This window comes from Babylonia areolata, chromosome 30 (assembly GCF_041734735.1).
Source record: "Babylonia areolata isolate BAREFJ2019XMU chromosome 30, ASM4173473v1, whole genome shotgun sequence".
NCBI lineage: Eukaryota > Metazoa > Mollusca > Gastropoda > Neogastropoda > Buccinidae > Babylonia > Babylonia areolata.
The window spans coordinates 121,205-136,204 of NC_134905.1; the positions used below are offsets into that span (position 1 = coordinate 121,205).

Below are 15,000 nucleotides of genomic sequence, written 5' to 3' on the forward strand. Positions count from 1 at the left end.
TCCATCTTTGTTGTGGCTGTGTTACAGTGACAGGGTTCTCTGAGTGGGGCTCCATCTTTTTTGTGGCTGTGTTACAGTGACAGGGTTCTCTCAGTGGGGCTCCATCTTTGTTGTGGCTGTGTTACAGTGACAGGGTTCTCTCAGTGAGGTTCCATCTTTGTTGTGGCTGTGTTACAGTGACAGGGTTCTCTGATTGGGGCTCCATCTTTGTTGTGGCTGTGTTACAGTGACAGGGTTCTCTCAGTGGGGCTCCATCTTTGTTATGGCTGTGTTACAGTGACAGGGTTCTCTCAGTGGGGCTCCATCTTTGTCATGGCTGTGTTACAGTGACAGGGCTCTCTCAGTGGGGCTCCATCTTTGTCATGGCTGTGTTACAGTGACAGGGTTCTCTCAGTGGGGCTCCATCTTTGTTATGGCTGTGTTACAGTGACAGGGTTCTCTCAGTGGGGCTCCATCTTTGTCATGGCTGTGTTACAGTGACAGGGCTCTCTCAGTGGGGCTCCATCTTTGTCATGGCTGTGTTACAGTGACAGGGTTCTCTCAGTGGGGCTCCATCTTTGTTGTGGCTGTGTTACAGTGACAGGGTTCTCTCAGTGAGGTTCCATCTTTGTTGTGGCTGTGTTACAGTGACAGGGTTCTCTGATTGGGGCTCCATCTTTGTTGTGGCTGTGTTACAGTGACAGGGTTCTCTCAGTGGGGCTCCATCTTTGTTGTGGCTGTGTTACAGTGACAGGGTTCTCTCAGTGGGGCTCCATCTTTGTTGTGGCTGTGTTACAGTGACAGGGTTCTCTCAGTGGGGTTCCATCTTTTTTGTGGCTGTGTTACAGTGACAGGGTTCTCTCAGTGGGGCTCCATCTTTGTTGTGGCTGTTGTGGCTGTCATCTACACGACGATTGTAAGTCATCCTTCTGCTTCCCCTACCTCACTGTTTTCGATTTCTTCTGTCTCTCTCTGTCTCTGTCTCTGTCTGTCTCTGTCTGTCTGTCTCTGTCTCTTTCTCTCCCTCCCTGTGCGTGTGTCTGTCTGTCTCTGTCTCCCTCTCTCTGTCTCTCTTTTTCTCTCTCTGTCCTTCTCCTTCTCACTCTCTGTCTCTCTGTCTCTCTTTCTCTGTCTATCTCTCTCTCTCTGTGTCTCTTTCTCTTTTCACTGTTCAGTTTAGGACAAAAAGAATTCTAATGCTCCCAGAGAAAGGGGGGTGGGGGAGTGTGGAACTGAAAGCAGTGATATGGACAGACTTCAGGTAAGGACAAACAGTGATAACATGAAGTCTACATGCTCACAGTGTGAACTGAAAGCAGTGATATGGACAGACTTCAGGTTAGGACAAACAGTGATAACATGAAGTCTACATGTCACAGGGAGGACTGAAAGCAGTGATATGGACAGACTTCAGGTTAGGACAAACAGTGATAACATGAAGTCTACATGCTCACAGTGTGAATTGAAAGCAGTGATATGGACAGACTTCAGGTTAGGACAAACAGTGATGACATGAAGTCTACATGTCACAAGGAGGACTGAAAGCAGTGATATGGACAGACTTCAGGTTAGGACAAACAGTGATAACATGAAGTCTACATGCTCACAGTGTGAACTGAAAGCAGTGATATGGACAGACTTCAGGTTAGGACAAACAGTGATAACATGAAGTCTACATGTCACAGGGAGGACTGAAAGCAGTGATATGGACAGACGTCTTTCAGGCCACTATCATGTACTCCGGGATGCTGGCAATTCTCATCAAGGTCAGTGCGTGCTGCTTTGTTTATGTACTGGTGTGTTCCTCCTCCTCCTCCTCCTTCTTCATTATCATCATCCTCTTCATCCTCTTCATCCTCTTCATCATCATCATCATCTTCTTCTTCTTCTTCTTCTTCTTCTTCTTCTTCTTCTTCTTCTTCTTCTTCTTCTTCTTCATCATCATCATCATCATCATCATCATCATTATCTTCTTCTTCTTCATCATAATCATCATCAGCATCATCTTCTTCTTCTTCTTCTCATTATCTGCTCCTGTGTCTAACTGTTACTTTTTGTTTGTTTCAATGCGGAACGTGAAAATAGTCATTTGTGCTGACGATGCTGATGATGGTGCTGCTGCTGCTGCTGAAGATGATGATGATGACGATGGTGGCGATGACGATAAATCAATCGATCAAATCAAACTCCACTTGGAAATTAACTTAATATCAGCAGCCTTTTCCTTGTCAGCATCTTTTTGTCTTTTCATCATGATCAACATAATCAGTATTATGATGATGATGACGATGACGATGATGACTATCAGCATCCTTTTCCTTCTCATCCTCGTTTTCTACCATTCTCCTAGGGCACAATAGATGTTGGGGGTCCAGCAAAAGTGTGGGAGGTAGCGAGAAAAGGCGGACGTCTGGACTTCTTAAAGTAAGTGATACATTCGGCTGTTGTCATTGTCTTCGTCATTGTTGTCATTCATTGTGTTGTCGTCATCATTGTTGTTGTAATCGTCGTTGTGGTCATTGTTGTCATCATTGTTGTCGCCATCACCGTTGTGGTCATCATTGTTGTCGTCATCGTCGTTGTGGTCATTGTTGGTATCGTCATCATTGTTGTCGTCATCACCGTTGTGGTCATCATTGTTGTCGTCATCATTGTTGTCGTCATCGCCGTTGTCGTCATCGTCGTTAAGGTCATTGTTGGTATCGTCATCATCGTTGTCGTCATCATCGTTGTGGTCATCATTGTTGTCATCATTGTTGTCGTCATCATTGTTGTCGTCATCGCCGTTGTCGTCATCGTCGTTAAGGTCATTGTTGGTATCGTCATCATCGTTGTCGTCATCATCGTTGTCGTCATCGCCGTTGTCGTCATCGTCGTTAAGGTCATTGTTGGTATCGTCATCATCGTTGTCGTCATCATCGTTGCTATTCTTTTTGGTGTGGCCTTCAGGCGTTTTGTCAGTGATTCTTTTTTCTTTGTTTTCTTGTTATCATTAATTAATTTTCCGTTTTTCTGTCTTTCTGTGTTATTGTTGTTTTCACACACACACACACACACACACACACACACACACACACACACACACACACACTCACTCACTTGACTTGTTGACCAGTTTTGACTTCGATCCCCGGACGCGGCACACCGTATGGAACTTGCTGTTCGGCACGATATTCCGCGGAATGGGGTTAGCCTACAACCAGTCCACCATACAGAGAATCAGCTCCACGCGTACCCAGAAGGAAGCCAAATGGTGAGAGGAGACAGAGAGAGAGAGAGGGGGGGGGGGCGGGAGAGGGGGGAGAGAGAGGAGAGATAGATAGAGAGAGAGAAGAGAGGTGAAAGGGGGGAGAGAGAGGGGAGAGAGGGAGGGGGAGAGAGAGGGGGGGGAGAGAGATGAGAGAGAGAGGTGAGAGAGAGAGAGAGAGGGGGGGGAAGAGAGAGAGGGGAGAGAGAGATGGAGAGAGAGAGGGGGGGAGAGAGAGAGGGGGAGATTGGGAACTGTGGACCAGTCTGGGAGAACAGAGAGGGGGAGGGGGGGAGATGCGGATGATTTTAATCAAAAAAGGCCCCCTTTGAAGGGGTATGGTAGACATTGGAGAGGGAGGGAGAGGGAGGGAGAGGGGGAGCCAGATGGTGAGCTGAAGTGTAGACCAGTTTGGGAGAACAGAGAGAGAGGGAGGGAGACAGAGAGGGAAAAAGAGAGAGGGAGAGAGAGAGGGAGGGAGACAGAGACAGAGAGAGGGGGAGAGAGACAGAAAGAGAGGGAGGCAGAGAGGGAGAGAGAGAAAGGGGTAGAGAGAGGTGGGGAGAGAGAGATAGACAGAGACAGAGAGAGGTAGAGAGGGAGACAGAGACAAAGAGAGAGACAGAGACTCACTCACAATCAGACTCAGACCCAAACCCTCAAGATCGATACGGGTGCACGTGCAATGTGTGTGTTTTGAGGATGATGGTGATGATGGCTCCTTGCTTCTTTGCCTCGCTGTCCATGGCTTGCTATGAGGGCATCGTGGCCTTCGCCTACCATCAGTCCAGAGGGTGTGACCCCTTGGCCTCCAAGGAAATCACTGACCCCAACCAGGTGACCGCTGTGACATTCTGCATCGATATTTGTATTTGTAGCTGTATTTCATTTTATCACAACAGATTTCTCTGTGTGAAATTCGGGCTGCTCTCCCCAGGGAGAGCACGTCGCTACACTACAGTGCCACCCAATTTTTCTTCACCCTTTTTTTGTATTTTTTCCTGCATGCAGTTTTATTTGCTTTTCCTATCGAAGTGGATTTTTCTACAGAATTTTGCCAGGAACAACCCTTTTGTTGCCGTGGGTTCTTTTACGTGCGCTAAGTGCAATCTGCACACGGGACCTCGGTTTATTGTCTCATCCGAATGACTAGCGTCCAGACCACCACTCAAGGTCTAGTGGAGGGGGAGAAAATATCGGCGGCTGAGCCGTGATTCGAACCAGCGCGCTCAGATTATCTCACTTCCTACGCGGACGCGTTACCTCTAGGCCATCACTCCACATAAGTATTCTGGGTAAATGGAAACAGATATAACACGGATACGATTATGGACAGCGTACGAAATATGGTTAGGATATTGATCATAATTATAGTGATAGTGATATGGTTTCATTTCAGGTTATCTGAAGAAAGGGGGATGTGACGTATGTTAATTGTGACATCATAAGTGTTGCGTAATTCCAGTTTGTCGTCACGTTATGATTCCAATCTGTTGTATCTCCGCTGGGAAAGGTGTTTAAAGCTGACTTGGTCTTCTGAGACTGAATATTGGAAGTTGAGACCAAACTAAAGGTCTACAGAGCAGTAGTTCTCCCCACACTACTGTACGCCTGCGAAACTTGGACAGTGTACCAACGACATGCCAAGAAGCTGAACCACTGCCACACAACATGCCTAAGGAAGCTACTGAACATCAAGTGGCAAGACAGGACCCCAGACACGGAGGTGCTTGCAAAAGCCACCCTTCCCAGCATCTTCACCATCCTGATGCAGTCCCAGCTTCGCTGGGCTGGACACGTGGCGCGCATGCCAGACCATCGGCTGCCCAAAAGGCTCTTCAATGGCGAGCTGCAACAAGAGAAGAGATCACACGGAGGTCAGAAGAAGCGCTTCAGAGATACTCTGAAAGTCTCTCTGAAAGCGTTTGATATCAACCCTGACTCCTGGGAGGAATCTGCAGCGGACCGTGACAAATGGCGCGCTGCTGTGCACAAAGGTGCCAAGTTGTGCGAGGCCAACAGGACTGCTGCAGCTGTTCAGAAGAGGCAGGCCAGAACGTCACGGGCAAACAAGCTCCCTGACAATGCCTGTCTTTGTCTGCCCCAACTGTCAGCGAACATTTCGTGCGCAGATTGGACTATTCAGCCATCTGCGCACTCACAGATAGATTCATTAACTCAGATCTCAGTTTAATGTACATGGGCCTTTGGCAATGGCGTAGAAGAAAGGTTGGTTGGGGTGGTGACAGGGGTAACACAGTAGAATCTTTGTTTTATTTCACTATATCATACTGCACTTTTCTCTTATAAACAGTGTTGTAGAGAGAGAGACAGACAGATAGATAGAGACTCAGACACAGAGACGTGAGGGGGTGGGGGACACATTTTTATTGTTTATTGGCGAGAATTCCGTTTCGATGGTTTATGTTTACAATCCACCACAATTATCATTCGTTTCTTCTGTTTGGAGAGCGTCGTATTGTTTCCAGCTGACGGCATCTGTCTGTGTCTGACATGAACTGTGTTGCTGTGTCAAGCTGACAGCATCTGTCTGTGTCTGACATGAACTGTGTTGCTGTGTCAGGCTGACGGCAACTGGCTGTGTCTGACATGAACTGTGTTGCTGTGTCAGGCTGACAGCAACTGGCTGTGTCTGACATGAACTGTGTTGCTGTGTCAGGCTGACGGCAACTGGCTGTGTCTGACATGAACTGTGTTGCTGTGTCAGGCTGACGGCAACTGGCTGTGTCTGACATGAACTGTGTTGCTGTGTCAGGCTGACGGCAACTGGCTGTGTCTGGCATGAACTGTGTTGCTGTGTCAGGCTGACAGCAACTGGCTGTCTGACATGAACTGTGTTGCTGTGTCAGGCTGACAGCAACTGGCTGACATGAACTGTGTTGCTGTGTCAGGCTGACGGCAACTGGCTGTCTGACATGAACTGTGTTGCTGTGTCAAGCTGATGGCAACTGGCTGTGTCTGACATGAACTGTGTTGCTGTGTCAAGCTGACAGCATCTGGCTGTGTCTGGCATGAACTGTGTTGCTGTGTCAAGCTGACGGCAACTGGCTGTGTCTGACATGAACTGTGTTGCTGTGTCAAGCTGACAGCATCTGGCTGTGTCTGGCATGAACTGTGTTGCTGTGTCAGGCTGACAGCATCTGGCTGTGTCTGGCATGAACTGTGTTGCTGTGTCAAGCTGACGGCAACTGGCTGTGTCTGACATGAACTGTGTTGCTGTGTCAAGCTGACAGCATCTGGCTGTGTCTGGCATGAACTGTGTTGCTGTGTCAGGCTGACGGCAACTGGCTGTGTCTGGCATGAACTGTGTTGCTGTGTCAGGCTGACAGCAACTGGCTGTGTCTGACATGAACTGTGTTGCTGTGTCAGGCTGACGCCAACTGGCTGTGTCTGACATGAACTGTGTTGCTGTGTCAAGCTGACAGCATCTGGCTGTGTCTGGCATGAACTGTGTTGCTGTGTCAGGCTGACGGCAACTGGCTGTGTCTGGCATGAACTGTGTTGCTGTGTCAGGCTGACAGCAACTGGCTGTGTCTGACATGAACTGTGTTGCTGTGTCAAGCTGACAGCATCTGGCTGTGTCTGACATGAACTGTGTTGCTGTGTCAGGCTGACGGCAACTGGCTGTGTCTGACATGAACTGTGTTGCTGTGTCAAGCTGACAGCATCTGGCTGTGTCTGACATGAACTGTGTTGCTGTGTCAGACTGACAGCAACTGGCTGTGTCTGACATGAACTGTGTTGCTGTGTCAGGCTGACAGCATCTGGCTGTGTCTGACATGAACTGTGTTGCTGTGTCAGGCTGACAGCATCTGGCTGTGTCTGACATGAACTGTGTTGCTGTGTCAGGCTGACAGCAACTGGCTGTGTCTGACATGAACTGTGTTGCCGTGTCAAGCTGACAGCATCTGGCTGTGTCTGACATGAACTGTGTTGCTGTGTCAGGCTGACAGCAACTGGCTGTGTCTGACATGAACTGTGTTGCTGTGTCAAGCTGACAGCATCTGGCTGTGTCTGACATGAACTGTGTTGCTGTGTCAGGCTGACAGCAACTGGCTGTCAGATAGCGGAGCCCTAATGATAGTCAGTCGTGTCCGACTATGACCACCAGAACAGCAGAGGAGGCAACTGCTGTCCCGACAATCTGGGCTGGAATCTGATTATAGTGGAGAGTGTCTTGCCCAAGTTATATCCCCACTCTCTTGGCCAAGAGGGTTTTAGGGCAGTCGGCGTTGGGGATGGTTCCCAAAGGCCAGCTAGCCCCCAAGGCTGCAGCGCTGAGAGCCAGTGCAGTTTCGGCTCCTTGTTTGAGAGTCGTTGTCCTTCACAGAGGACTAAGCTGTAGAGTCGTTGTCCTTCACAGAAGACTAAGCTGTAGAGTCGTTGTCCTTCACAGAAGACTAAGCTGTAGAGTCGTTGTCCTTCACAGAGGACTAAGCTGTAAATGACTTCCCATTGCAATGGAGAAACCATTGATCATACAGCTCTCACATTGCCGTTGGCCCAACTGTCAACATATGTCATTCTGTGATATAAGCTAAAAGTTGGGTAGCATAGTGAGGTGAAAATGACAAAGGGAAAAAGTTAAAGAAAGAACCATGTGCCCTGCAAAAATTCTTTAAAATGCAATGCATTGCCTCTTATGTCTGCTTCGTAAATGGTTGCACACACACACACACACACACGTTTTCTTTTTGATAACACGTTTCTCTCGGAGTCACAAAGTTTTGTGTAACGATTTGCGTCAGCAACTGACACTTCATTTTGAGATCGTGTCAAAAGGAAGGCAACAATTGTGTATCTTCATTCGTCTTTTGTGTGAATATCTGGATCGTCTTTTGTGTGAATATCTGGATCGTCTTTTGTGTGAATATCTTGATCGTCTTTTGTGTGAATACCGTCTTTTGTGTGAATATCTTGATCGTCTTTTGTGTGAATATCTTGATCGTCTTTTGTGTGAATACCGTCTTTTGTGTGAATACCGTCTTTTGTGTGAATATCTGGATCGTTTTTTTCTGTTCTCCTTTCCTTCTCCCTTTTTCTTATACTGTGGATCTTCTTTTTTTTCCCATCTACAAATGTGTAGTGTGTGTGTGTGTGTGTGTGTGTGTGTGTGTGTGTGTGTGTGTCTGTGTGTGTCTGTGTATGTGTGCTCTTGTGGGTTCAATAGTCAAATGTTCTTAAGTTCCCTCTCAAAAATCGATACTATGGAAAAATATGACTTGGGTTTGTTTTGTTTTTTTTGTGTTTTTTTTAATTTTTATAATACTGACACACATTTTTTTCAGTCAGAATCGTGTATTTAATAAATCTGACGTTTCCTTTCGGATACTGAGGTTCCTTCACTCTAAACAGAATGTCTGTAACTGACAATTTTAACGTAATGTTTGTTTCTAATTTTCTGTTCAGTAAACTTCCATAGGTTTCCGACCAAAGGGCACTCACAGAAAAAGTGTTCAATGAAACTGATTTGGTATGGGCAGTATGAGCATCTATAGTGTTCTTTAACTTGTATCTTATTTAAGAAAAGAATGTTTGTGGTTATATACATATTGTGTAATATTGTCCATTTACTTTCATTCATTTTATGAGTGGACTCTGCAGGTGATTCCATTCACGGTGATGGACATTTTCCAAAGTTTACCTGGAATGCCAGGATTGTTTCTGGCATCTCTGTTCAGTGCTTCCCTCAGGTCAGTGGGCTCTTTGGCTCACGGTTTGTTTCTGCATTTAGTCATTCATTTATTTAGTCATTTATTTATTTATTTATCAGTTTGTTTCTGCATTTAGTCATTCATTTATTTAGTCATTTATTTATTTATTTATTTATTTATTTATCAGTTTGTTTCTGCATTTAGTCATTCATTTATTTAGTCATTTATTTATTTATTTATTTATTTATTTATCAGTTTGTTTCTGCATTTAGTCATTCATTTATTTAGTCATTTATTTATTTGCTTGTCTGTTTGTTTGTTTGGTTCTTTTTTTCTGATTAGTTAGTTATGTAGTTATTTAGAATATTTAATTAGTTAGTAGTGAGGAGAGATTTTGTTTAATGTCCCGTCACACATATCGGTCAGTCAGTCAGTTAGTTATGTCCCGTCACACATATCGGTCAGTCAGTCCGTTAGTTTAATGTCCCGTCACACATATCGGTCAGTCAGTCAGGTAGTTTAATGTCCCGTCACACATATCGGTCAGTCAGTCCGTCAGTTTAATGTCCCGTCACACATATCGGTCAGTCAGTCCGTTAGTTTAATGTCCCGTCACACATATCGGTCAGTCAGTCCGTCAGTTTAATGTCCCGTCACACATATCGGTCAGTCAGTCCGTTAGTTTAATGTCCCGTCACACATATCGGTCAGTCAGTTAGTTTAATGTCCCGTCACACATATCGGTCAGTCAGTCCGTCAGTTTAATGTCCCGTCACACATATCGGTCAGTCAGTCCGTTAGTTTAATGTCCCGTCACACATATCGGTCAGTCAGTTAGTTTAATGTCCCGTCACACATATCGGTCAGTCAGTCCGTCAGTTTAATGTCCCGTCACACATATCGGTCAGTCAGTCAGTTAGTTTAATGTCCCGTCACACATATCGGTCAGTCAGTCCGTTAGTTTAATGTCCCGTCACACATATCGGTCAGTCAGTCAGTTAGTTTAATGTCCCGTCACACATATCGGTCAGTCAGTTAGTTTAATGTCCCGTCACACATATCGGTCAGTCAGTCAGTTAGTTAGTTGGTTATCTATCTATCTATATGTGTGTATATATATATATATATATATATAGAGAGAGAGAGAGAGAGAGAGAGAGATTTAGTCAGTCAGCCAATGAGCTAATTGCTTATCTATCCATCCATTTATTTATTTAGTTGGTTAGTTAGTCAGTTAGTCTGTCAGTCAACAAGTCAGTTCATCCGTCAGTCAACAAGTCAGTTCATCCGTCAGTCAACAAGTCAGTTAGTTCGTCAGTCAACAAGTCAGTTAGTCTGTCAGTCAACAAGTCAGTTCATCCGTCAGTCAACAAGTCAGTTCATCCGTCAGTCAACAAGTCAGTTAGTCTGTCAGTCAACAAGTCAGTTCATCCGTCAGTCAACAAGTCAGTTAGTCTGTCAGTCAACAAGTCAGTTCATCCGTCAGTCAACAAGTCAGTTCATCCGTCAGTCAACAAGTCAGTTCATCCGTCAGTCAACAAGTCAGTTCATCCGTCAGTCACTTAGCTGTTTGCTTATCTATCCACCCATTTATTTATTCAGTCAGTCAGTCAGTCCGTCAGTCCGTCCGTCCGTCCGTAAGTCAGTCACTTAGCTAGTGTATTATCCATCCATCCATCCATTTATATATTTATCTATTTATTTGTTTAGTCATTCATTCATTCATTCATTCATTCATTTTTTATTCATACATCTATTCATTTATTTGTAGCGTTGAACTGATGCCTCCATTTATATATTTATCTATTTATTTGTTTAGTCATTCATTCATTCATTCATTCATTTTTTATTCATTCATCTATTCATTTATTTGTAGCGTTGAACTGATGCCTCCATTTATATATTTATCTATTTATTTGTTTAGTCATTCATTCATTCATTCATTTTTATTCATTCATCTATTCATTTATTTGTAGCGTTGAACTGATGCCTCCATTTATATATTTATCTATTTATTTGTTTAGTCATTCATTCATTCATTCATTCATTAATTTTTTATTCATTCATCTATTCATTTATTTGTAGCGTTGAACTGATGCCTCCATTTATATATTTATCTATTTATTTGTTTAGTCATTCATTCATTCATTCATTCATTCATTCATTCATTTTTTTATTCATTCATCTATTCATTTATTTGTAGCGTTGAACTGATGCCTCCATTTATATATTTATCTATTTATTTGTTTAGTCATTCATTCATTCATTCATTCATTCGTTTTATATTAATTCATCTATTCATTTATTTGTAGCGTTGAACTGAAGCCTCCATTCATATATTTATCTATTTATTTGTTTAGTCATTCATTCATTCATTCATTTTTTATTCATTCATCTATTCATTTATTTGTAGCGTTGAACTGATGCCTCCATTTATATATTTATCTGTTTATTTGTTTAGTCATTCATTCATTTTTTATTCATTCATCTATTCATTTATTTGTAGCGTTGAAGTGTTGCCTCCATTTATATATTTATCTATTTATTTGTTTAGTCATTCATTCATTCATTCATTTTTTATTCATTCATCTATTCATTTATTTGTAGCGTTGAACTGATGCCTCCATTTATATATTTATCTATTTATTTGATTAGTCATTCATTCATTCATTCATTCATTCATTTTTTTTATTCATTCATCTATTCATTTATTTGTAGCGTTGAACTGATGCCTCCATTTATATATTTATCTATTTATTTGTTTAGTTATTCATTCATTCATTCATTCATTCATTCATTTTTTATTCATTCATCTATTCATTTATTTGTAGCGTTGAACTGATGCCTCCATTTATATATTTATCTATTTATTTGTTTAGTCATTCATTCATTCATTCATTCATTCGTTTTATATTAATTCATCTATTCATTTATTTGTAGCGTTGAACTGAAGCCTCCATTCATATATTTATCTATTTATTTGTTTAGTCATTCATTCATTCATTCATTTTTTATTCATTCATCTATTCATTTATTTGTAGCGTTGAACTGATGCCTCCATTTATATATTTATCTGTTTATTTGTTTAGTCATTCATTCATTTTTTATTCATTCATCTATTCATTTATTTGTAGCGTTGAAGTGATGCCTCCATTTATATATTTATCTATTTATTTGTTTAGTCATTCATTCATTCATTCATTTTTTATTCATTCATCTATTCATTTATTTGTAGCGTTGAACTGATGCCTCCATTTATATATTTATCTATTTATTTGTTTAGTCATTCATTCATTCATTCATTTTTTATTCATTCATCTATTCATTTATTTGTAGCGTTGAACTGATGCCTCCATTTATATATTTATCTATTTATTTGTTTAGTCATTCATTCATTCATTCATTCATTTTTTTATTCATTCATCTATTCATTTATTTGTAGCGTTGAACTGATGCCTCCATTTATATATTTATCTATTTATTTGTTTAGTCATTCATTCATTCATTCATTCATTCATTCATTCATTCATTTTTTATTCATTCATCTATTCATTTATTTGTAGCGTTGAACTGATGCCTCCATTTATATATTTATCTATTTATTTGTTTAGTCATTCATTCATTCATTCATTCATTCATTTTTTATTCATTCATCTATTCATTTATTTGTAGCGTTGAACTGATGCCTCCATTTATATATTTATCTATTTATTTGTTTAGTCATTCATTCATTCATTCATTTTTTATTCATTCATCTATTCATTTATTTGTAGCGTTGAACTGATGCCTCCATTTATATATTTATCTATTTATTTGTTTAGTTATTCATTCATTCATTCATTCATTCATTCATTTTTTATTCATTCATCTATTCATTTATTTGTAGCGTTGAAGTGATGCCTCCATTTATATATTTATCTATTTATTTGTTTAGTCATTCATTCATTCATTTTTTATTCATTCATCTATTCATTTATTTGTAGCGTTGAACTGATGTCTCCATTTATATATTTATCTATTTATTTGTTTAGTCATTCATTCATTCATTCATTTTTTATTCATTCATCTATTCATTTATTTGTAGCGTTGAACTGATGCAGGGTGATGCTTTGCGATGTTGAACTGATGCAATGTGGCGTTGATTTGATGTTTAATTGATGTGGTGTTGATGTTGAACTGATGCAATGTGGCGTTGATTTGATGTTTAATTGATGTGGTGTTGATGTTGAACTGATGCAATGTGGCGTTGATTTGATGTTTAATTGATGTGGTGTTGATGTTGAACTGATGCAATGTGGCGTTGATTTGATGTTTAATTGATGTGGTGTTGATGTTGAACTGATGCAATGTGGCGTTGATTTGATGTTTAATTGATGTGGTGTTGATGTTGAACTGATGTGGTGTTATGTAAAGGTAAATGCTATGTTGAATCGGTGTTAGGTTGATGTGGTGTGACGTTCAATTGATGTGGTATTGATGTCGAATCTATACGGTGTGAAGTTCATTCGATGTGGTGTTGATGTTAAATTGATGTGGTGTTGATATTGATGTGGTGTGGTGCGGTGTGGTGTGGTGTGGTGTGGTGCGGTGTGGTTTGGTGTGGTGTGGTGCGTGTGAGGTGTGAGGTGTGATGTGGTGCGGTGCGGTGTGGTGTGGTGTGGTGTGGTGCGTGTGAGGTGTGATGTGGTGCGGTGTGGTTTGGTGTGGTGTGGTGTGGTGCGTGTGAGGTGTGGTGTGGTGCGGTGTGGTGTGGTGCGGTGTGGTGTCGTGCGGTGTGGTGTGGTGTGGTGTGGTGTGGTGTGGTGTGGTGCGTGTGTGGTGTGGTGTGGTGCGGTGCGGTGTGGTGCGTGTGTGGTGCGGTGTGGTGTCGTGCGGTGTGGTGTGGTGTGGTGGTGTGGTGCGGTGTGGTGTGGTGTGGTGTGGTGCGTGGTGTGGTGGTGCTGTGGTCGTGGGTGTTGTGTGGTGTGGTGTGGTGTCGCGTGTGGTGTGGTGCTGTGTGTTGTGTGTGTGGTGTGTTCTGTGGTGTGGTGTGGTGTGTTGTGATGTTGTGTGGTGTGGTGTGTTGTGGTGTGGTGTGTTGTGGTGTGTTGTGGTGCGGTGTGGTCTTGTGTGGTGTGGTGTGGTGTGTTGTGTTGTGGTGTGGTGTGATGTGGTGTGGTGTGGTGCGGTGTGGTGCGGTGTGGTGTGGTGTGGTGCGGTGTGGTGTGGTGTGTTGTGGTGCGGTGTGGTGTGGTGTGGTGTGGTCTTGTGTGGTGCGTGTGGTGTGGTCTTGTGTGGTGTGGTGTGGTGTGTTGTGATGTTGTGTGGTGTGGTGTGGTGTGTTGTGTTGTGGTGTGTTGTGATGTGATGTGGTGTGTTGTGGTGTGGTGCGGTGTGGTGCGGTGCGGTGCGGTGCGGTGTGGTGTGTTGTGGTGTGGTGTGGTGTGGTGTGGTGCGGTGTGGTGTGGTGCGGTGTGGTCAGCACGCTGTCCTCCGGGCTGAGCAGCATCTCTGCCTTGCTGTGGACGGACTTTGTGAAGCCTGTGGCGGGACCCATGTCGGAGAGAAAGGCCACGGCCATTGCCAAGATCAGCGGTCAGTGGGGAGGGCGGTGGTGTGTTGGTGGGTTGGTGGGTTGTTGGTGGGTTGTTGGTGGGTTGGTGGGTTGGTTGGTTGGGTTGGTGGGTTTGTTGGTTGGGTTGGTGGGTTGGTTGGTGGGTTGTTGGTGGGTTGGTGGGTTGTTGGTGGGTTGGTTGGTGGGTTGGTGGGTTGGTTGGTGGGTTGGTTGGTTGGGTTGGTGGGTTGTTGGTGGGTTGGTTGGTTGGGTTGGTGGGTTGTTGGTGGGTTATGGGGGTGGGTTGGTGGGTTGTTGGTGGGTTGTTGGTTGGTGGGTGGGTTGGTGGGTTGTTGGTGGGTTGGTGGGTGGGTTGGTTGGTTGGTTGGTGGTGGGTTGGTGGGTGGGTTGGTTGGTGGTGGGTTGGTGGGTTGGTTGTTGTTTGGTTGGTGGGTTGGTTGATGTGTTGGTTGGTGGGTGGGTTGGTGGGTTGGTTGTTGTTTGGTTGGTGGGTTGGTTGATGTGTTGGTTGGTGGGTGGGTGGGTGGGTGGGTTGTTGGTGGGTT

At 43.4% G+C, this 15,000-nt stretch overlaps 1 protein-coding gene across 2 annotated transcripts in view; it reads left to right on the forward strand.

Moving 5' to 3' along the window:
- LOC143275561 (sodium-dependent multivitamin transporter-like) overlaps positions 1-15,000 on the forward strand; it is a 48,997-nt gene that overhangs the window by 20,672 nt on the left and 13,325 nt on the right. For both annotated transcript variants that reach the window (XM_076579759.1, XM_076579758.1), the window contains exons 6-12: positions 828-895; positions 1,665-1,745; positions 2,330-2,403; positions 3,095-3,232; positions 3,928-4,063; positions 8,852-8,940; positions 14,363-14,475. In XM_076579759.1, the coding sequence (XP_076435874.1) occupies positions 828-895; positions 1,665-1,745; positions 2,330-2,403; positions 3,095-3,232; positions 3,928-4,063; positions 8,852-8,940; positions 14,363-14,475 (699 nt within the window). The remainder of the gene's footprint in view (positions 1-827; positions 896-1,664; positions 1,746-2,329; positions 2,404-3,094; positions 3,233-3,927; positions 4,064-8,851; positions 8,941-14,362; positions 14,476-15,000) is intronic.